At 31.2% G+C, this 8032-nt stretch overlaps 1 protein-coding gene across 1 annotated transcript; it reads right to left on the bottom strand.

Annotated features, from left to right (window-relative positions):
- Nucleotides 1–203: 203 nt before the first annotated feature.
- Nucleotides 204–4199, bottom strand: LOC143071164 (temptin-like). The gene is made up of 4 exons (XM_076245304.1): nt 4186–4199; nt 3794–3984; nt 1805–1952; nt 204–343 (listed from the first exon to the last, which is right to left on the bottom strand). The coding sequence occupies exons 2-4, from the start codon at nt 3980–3982 to the stop codon at nt 270–272; spliced, it is 411 nt and encodes a 136-aa protein (XP_076101419.1). The 5' UTR covers nt 3983–3984; nt 4186–4199; the 3' UTR covers nt 204–269.
- Nucleotides 4200–8032: the final 3833 nt, after the last annotated feature.

The raw sequence follows: 8032 nt of genomic DNA, 5'->3' as shown, positions 1-8032 counted from the left end.
TTAATGTTGTGTCGTTGTTCCCCTCTAATATTTAATGCGTTTCCCTCAGTTTTAGTTTGTTACCCCGATTTTGTTTTTTGTCCATAGATTTATGAGTTTTGAACAGCGGTATACTACTGTTGCCTTTATTTCCATTTGAATTTTCCTCGGAGTTCGGTAGTTTTGTTAATATATTTTATATATAGGTCTAGATATAATCAAAGTTTTAAATCACAAATTTATTGAGAATAAATGTTACAACTGCATTGGATATACAGTGAAAATCACAGTTAACAATGTTCAAGACAGTCGCATCTAAAGTTTTGCAATGAACATATCTGACTTCCAACTGGTTCACATATACCTGCAATAGACACAAATTAATTAAAATTGAATAACATGTTGACGATAACAAGTGTATGTTATAAAAGTAGGTTAAAGTGCTAAAAAAAATCCCTTCGCATGTATAAAATGAACGTTTCTTACGGATCGTACAAATTCATGGATTCTTAAGATTTTGCCGTTTTGCGACCGATTTCAGAGTTGTAATTAGGAGCTTTTGGCGGTTTGATCAGGACTCTACCGAGTTATCTTAATGTGTTTACAGGAAAATCCGCGGCTACAAGTGATCACTGGTGACTACGAATAACTAATTGGACGTCATTCACGTCAAGGGCTAACCGAACCTTCTTACATGTATGTACAAGTAGATTAGTTACAAAACTGTTGTCTTGTTATAAGCATGAACATACGGATTGAGTGGTATTAAGATTGGCTGAAACAAAATTTTGAAAAATATTAAAAAATATATAGGAATGTATCTCCCTTATGCAATTCTCTGATTCTTGCCCAGCTTTTGCTATACTTTTTGGTCATTTGTGGTTTATAGCTCTTCATATTTAGATAAGCGTTTGATTTTCAAATATATTTAACTCAAACATCACTGAAGAGAAATTGATAGTCAAAATGCGCATCTGGTGCAAAAGACTTTGTGGTGTTTATTACAGTTGGTATTTTTTTGGAATTGATTTTGATATACTCTCTGAATCGGGTTAAAAACTTAAATACAAAACCAGTGGATGTCACACGTCATGCGTGTTAGATATTACAGTATAATTTATGATAGCATGATACTTAATCCCTAACGGGAAGAATTCTGGTTGATGTTCATGAATATGATGAAAAAATAAACTTTCAATCAGTTTGATTGAGGTCTAGTGCTGGCATTATAGTAACTCTAAAAAGTCTTTTGTTAATGACTGTTACGACGACCCAAAAACAATCGTCAGCAACACGTAAGAACTCGTAATATGCAGTTTTTAATCCGTATATAAACAAAACTAATCGTAACTTACCGTAATGAAGCGAAAAGAAAGCATCGTTAAGATTCATTCGAGTATTACTGCGAGTTTACAGATAGAAATGTTTTGTTGCACGTGACTTCCGAGTGCATGGGATGTTGGTACTTACTGATATTGTTAGGGTTATTTAAGGAAAAGCTAAACCGGGGTCAATTTAAAGTTAATCAAGTTTCGTGGGTCAGTAAAAGTGACAGTGAATTGTCACGAGTTATACAGAGAAACTTGCGGTTAACTATGAGTCGGTAATAAGTAGGAAAGAAAAACGTGAAGAGGCATACATAAGTGAGAAATAATTTATCAAAATGAACAAATAGAGCATTGAACTCGGTTACTTTTTCAATGACTAATAAAAATTACTCGCTTAACGATTGAGCAAAAGAAAAAGTACATATGCGTGTAACACTTAGAATAAAATCGACGTAACATGCCTTTTTACATAGTTTTTTTTATGAGAAGAAACATACCTGGATGTCCAATTGCGTTACCGTCAGGTGTCTGACCAGGTCTCCATACACAGTTGGGGTCTCCCAGTTCCTCACCATTTGTTTTGCCATCCCTGTCAGAATCCTCATTACAAATAGCTAACCATGATCTTCCAGACGCACTATAGGCCTGCAAATTAAGACATTAATGGAAAACATTATAATTACCAATTTGAAAGGTTTCTTCGATGTTTTTAGAATGAAGTTACGTTGATGGATAAATTCTTCTTTGGATTGTTAAAAAAACATATATCGTTGTAGATTTATACAAATATTCATTTATTATATGGAAATTACGAAAACGAGAAACAATATTGCTGAACAATGCATTTGTGCCAAATCTTTAGCAAGAAATCTTTAAATAAAATGACAATATGCTAATAGATATAAGAAGATGTGGTATGAGTGACGATAAGACAACTTGCCATCCAAGTCACAATTTATAAAAATTAATTATTATATTACGGTCTTCAACACGGTGCCTTGGCTCACACCGAACAGCAAGCTATAAAATAACTAGTGTAAACCCACTCAAACGGGAAAACCAACGGTCTTATCTATATAAAAAAAACGCAAAACCAGAAACCCCAATGAACCACATCAACAAACGACAACTACTGAACATCAGAGTCCTGACCTAGGACAAGTGAAAAACAAGTGATCGAGCGAAATATATTTAAACCGAGAATAAAATGTATGAGAAAAACATATTTTTGACAATATTATAACTATCATATACTTGATCAACAAGAAAAATCTGGGTTTACAGATAGAGCTACCTAAAATGTTGGAATAATGTGTTGCGCTTTATACTTTATTGTTTGTATAAATCAATGGATATATTTTATACGTCAATGAGACGCTAGTCAAATAAAATCTAGAAAATATATAGAGGACAACAGCAATTTTTTAACAGTTGTCATACATAAAGTAAGCTCTAAATCGTCCTGCTAGGGGATTGATAGCCGAGAAGTCTGAGCGGTCGTACTACTTCCAATCAATCCATTAACGTAAGCCGTTCACCCCTAATGTATATCATTTATGTTGTCCATCTATTTTGGCATATTCTGAATAATATGTAAAAGATATTCAATATAAACAAAGCAAAACCTATTCTATGAAACCACGGTTCCAACTACCTCAGGGAAAGGTCACAATAAATGGATTTATATATATATATATATATTAGTTTAAAGGTCCCTTGAATTTAATTGTTTGGTTTTGGAGCGTTCCTGTACAAGGTTAATACAAAACAAACACATAAAATAGATAGTGTTAGATTCATACTGTATGTGCAAAATCAAATTGTAAAAAAAAATGACATTTCAACCAGTTGCACATTAAACTCCGTTTCCTCCCGAATTAACAAATATATATAGGAAGATGTGGTGTGAGTGCTAATGAGACAACTCTCCATCTAAATAACAATTAAAAAAAAAAGTAAACCATAATAGGTTAATGTACGGCCTTCAACACGGAGCCTTGGCTCACACCGAACAACAAGCTATAAAGGGCCCAAAATTACTAAATGTAAAACCATTCAAATGGAAAAAACAACGGTCTAATCCATATAAAATTTTTTAAAAAAACGAAAAACGAGAAACACGTAAAATTTCATTAACAAACGAAAACTACTGCACATCAGATTCCTGACTTAGGACAGGTGCAAACATTTGCAGCAGGATTAATTGTTTAAATGGATCCAAACCTTCTCCCTTTTTCTGTCACAATAGCATAACATCACAACATAGAAAAACACACGGTAAAATATCAATTAGCAGGCTTAATTCAATCAAAAAACGTACATTAAGACACTATAAACGAATAAATTCGATCTGCGATATCTGAATGCAAATGCAAAGTTAATAAAATATTAGGGACAAACATTCAAGGCCAATAAGCAAACAAACAAGTCCAAACAAAGCCATGGCAAGTCACCACTGCGAAATATTTAACAAATAGTCTACTTACAGCTCCAAATGGATTTTGGCTCTTCGTGTGATGGAAAGGGTTCATATGACCTACTGGATCCCAAAAAGCGGAGGTTCCACACATATTTGGTACACTATAACCATTAGGTATTCCATCTCGATAATTGGGTCGGCAAAGCACTGTTCCAACAACTGACAATGCTAGAGTAATATGTACTAGCATTTTCATTTCTGAATAAATAACAAGTCAACATCTTGTAAACATTTACGTTGATATAACTGCTTACTTTAATCGCAAGATTTTTGTGGTATTTCAAATTACGATTTAATTTAATTATCCTGTTATATTAATACTATTATCAATAGATTATTTACTTAACAATGCAAGATGTTTAATAAAAAAACATTATCAAATTTTGCGCGTTATTTTACCTTGAGTCGAAAATTTACAGGACTAATGTAGAACTGACCATAGCGGAAATAGTTTTGTAGTAGAGATAACAATTGTCCAGTGGTATAGATCACGATTTCAATGACCTCAATAAAAGATAAGGCCGTGTCAGTTGTTACTTCTTTTCAGTGTTTATCTTTGTATTTTAATGCAAGAAGAACTATGTATTAAAGAAAATTAAATCAAATCTATGTATATTATAGTTTTGTTTCTTAAATGAATACACACTACGTTTTTAGTTAAACTGAAACCTTTCATTTTTCTTCATTGTATAATTCCTTATCCGTCAAAACAGACGTTTGAATACGAGTATCCTGATCCGGTACACGTTTGCTTCTGAGTGTCCTGATCCGGTACACGTTTGAATACGAGTATCCTGATCCGGTACACGTTTGCTTCTGAGTGTCCTGATCCGGTACACGTTTGAATACGAGTATCCTGATCCGGTACACGTTTGAATACGAGTGTCCTGATCCGGTACATGTTTGATTCTGAGTATCCAAATCAGCCGAAAATTTTAGTTTGATTGTTTCGATTCATTAAATATTTTGCATGAAACGCCATTTTCACATTATTGCCGATTTTGTAAAGTTCCTATATTTGACACTAGTATCTACAGGGTACGTATTTGAAATTATCTGATTTGTTGAAGGTTCAGCATATGCCGTTTATCATTGGTACTTTTCGTCTTTGCAAGGGAATGGCATATAATATACTTCAAGCGTTATATACTATGTAAGCCGAGTAAATGTTTTGAAATTCGGCACTTTATTTATTTCAAAAATATTCGGGTATTGAAAAATTTGTGTAAATTAATCAGAAATATCAGCATGTTCTCCAGGTTGATCATCAATCTCTCATCATTGTCGTTCGTTTTGTACAAACTTGTCATGCGCAGAATCTGTATGTTATTATATGTAAAAGTATCTTGTTGCCTCTGAGATATATTCTCTTTTAGATACTAATTTGTTTTGTTTTTAAGCACCCATAATTTATGCCAGTGATATTGTCAATAACGCAATTGCATAATATATATAAATATTTTGAAGCCATAAATAATTTATTTGTTTTGGTGTCTGAGAAAAATCAGGCTTGTTTAATCCTAATGTATAATTGGAAATGAATATCGTTTGTTCATCACATTTTATTTTGTTCATCAAATGTGAATTATGTAATATAATAGTATGAATTATATAAGGAGAAATGTACAAAAAAGAAAGTGTTGTTTACATTGACCTGTTGCAGTATCCTTGTTAATGTTTTGTTATTTATTCTTTTTACATATTACAACTAATTGTTTCATAATGCCTTTGATTTTGAAAACAAAAGATCTTTGTAAAATTTCGTAGGGAAGAAAAAAACAATTCATTGTATTGTTCTTTTTTTTTACCTTTTGTTTAGCTTTTTCTTACTTAATTTAAATTTCAAGTGGAAAGTGTACTTTTAATAGCGCAATTGCATAAAATGTATATATTACGTGTATTGATAACGTTAGGGTCATTCATTATACTATTTGATCTACATTTTTAGTGTGTGAGAAAAAGCAGGCTAGTTTAATACTTGGTCCTATGTATAATTGAAGATTAATATTGTTTGTTCGTCACATTTGACTTATTTTGTCCATCAAATGTGAATTATATAATATAATAGTATGAGTTATATAAGAAGACATTTGAGAAAAAAAGTGTTGTTTGCATTGACCTGTTGAATTATCCTTGTCAATGTTTTGTTATTTATTCTTTTTACACATGACATGTAATTGTTTCATAAGGCCTTTCATTTTGAAAACTAAAGATCTTTGTAAAATTTCGTAGGGAAATAACAGTTATTTCAATGTATAATTGTTTTACTTTTTTTTCTCTTGTTTAGTTTTTTATTACTTATTTAAGATTAGTCGGAAAATTTCAAGTGGAAAGTGCATTTCTCAATAGCGCAATTGCATAAAACGTATATATTACATGTATCTATAACTTATGAGTCATAAATGCTTACTGTGTTTTAGTGTGAGAAAAATCAGGCTAGTTTAATACTAAGTCCTATGTATAATTGAAAATTGATATTGTTTGTTCATCACATTTGGTTTGTTTCGTCCTTCAAATGTTAATTATATAATATGATAGAATGAATTATATAAGAAGAAGATTAGGCTGATATTGAACCTAGGGCTGATAATACATGCGATATGAAAAATGCCATGTTATGATCTTTTTATCATATGCTTCAACAATGGAGGAAAATAACAGATCATATATTGATCCTTTTACGTGGTTCCCAAATAGAAGTTCAAAGATTGAAAAGATCACGAACGTCGGACCCAAATTCAGTACATTCGATATCAAATCTTTCTACCATATGCCTCAACAGAGGAGAAAACATTTTAAATATGGACGACTCGACAAACCCCTAAAAAAAACCAACAATATACATAGTGAACACTGTTTGGAAAAGTCAACCTTTTCAAAGTAACTTTCTAAATTATGTTTAAAACTTATAAAGAATGCATTAATTTAATAATTTGTTTGTTTGTTTTTTTATTTTTATTTTTTTTGGTTATTATTTTACACAATATACTTTTCAGTATCTAAATAATTGTTTTGTACACTATTTCGTATTGTTTTTCACTGAAAACGTAGCATTGAGGTGTATTTTCCGGAATTTGCCGAGTATCACCGGAATGCCATGTGATAACGTTACGGAAAGGCATGTGATAACAATCGAAGCATGTGATAAACTTTTCATATCAGCCCGCTTAGCACCAATTCGAAAAATATGGAATTTACGTTAATTGAATGCTATTATCATACAGTAAAAACCATATGTTATTTAGTCTAAGTATATGATAAAATGAATTATATAAGAAGAAGATTATATACAAAATTTAGTCCTGGTATCTATGATGAGTTTATTTATAAGAAGAAGAAATATTACAAAAAAGAGTGTTGTTTGCATTGACCTGTTGAATTATCTTTGTCAATATGTTTTGTAATTTATTTATTTTTGCATATCAAATTTTTTTTTTTTTATTTTAAAAACTGTGATTCGTTTTAGATTAAGCATCTTGATTAAATGTCGTAGAGAAGTAAGGATTATTTCGTCTTTTTTTTTCTTGTTTAGTTTTTTCCTTACTTAAATCATATGTGTCGGTATAATTTGAGAGGAAGTTCCGCGTTTAAAAGAGATTGGGGAAAAGTACCAAGGTTTGGAGGTTTTTATTTTGCACCAATCTTGTTTATATAAAAAAAAATGTTTTATATTTAGCGCAATACGGAATCATTTACAAATTAAATAACTTATTTTTGGTAAAATTTCAGGAAAAATTGTACTGACGAACGTTCTCGAGTATGAATTCCTAATTCGTACGCATAACAGGTGTTTCTTAATACTTATAGCATTATTTACATTATGATTATTCTATTTTGTGTCAATACTAAATATAACTCCAATGTACCAATGTCATGTACTTATAGGGATATCTTTATCATTTAAAGAAAAGTTGAGATCTGGTATCTCAATATTTATAAATATCATGTTTTATCGTGATTGAATGACATAAGCCATTTGTCTGACCAATCACCCATTTCTTTGAGACCGCGGTTGACCACAGACCTAATTTGTTCTCCATCGTTACCAACATAACTAAATGAATAGTCATCTACAATTCCAATCTGAGATGTTAACCTAATATCAGAACATCCTTAATCATTTGTATATCAAACAAAGAAAAGTGGACCAAAAGAAACAGATCACTTGGGTTAACCTACTAACAAATTAAAATGGAAGATGACGAATCACTCAGAACTTCTCTTTATTTTCAATCATGCAGATAAT

Source organism: Mytilus galloprovincialis, chromosome 4 (genome assembly GCF_965363235.1).
Source record: "Mytilus galloprovincialis chromosome 4, xbMytGall1.hap1.1, whole genome shotgun sequence".
NCBI lineage: Eukaryota > Metazoa > Mollusca > Bivalvia > Mytilida > Mytilidae > Mytilus > Mytilus galloprovincialis.
Note: the sequence above shows the minus strand (reverse complement) of the source record. Positions and strands in the feature narration are given on the sequence as shown.

Bases quoted from the DNA above. Each gene is read 5' to 3' on its own strand.
- LOC143071164 (XM_076245304.1), bottom strand. From the start codon at position 3,982: ATGAAAATGCTAGTACATATTACTCTAGCATTGTCAGTTGTTGGAACA. The intron at 1,953-3,793 runs GTAAGTAGACTA...CTTAATTTGCAG, and splicing joins GCCAAAATCCATTTGGAGCT to GCCTATAGTGCGTCTGGAAG. The intron at 344-1,804 runs GTATGTTTCTTC...TGTCTATTGCAG, and splicing joins TAACGCAATTGGACATCCAG to GTATATGTGAACCAGTTGGA.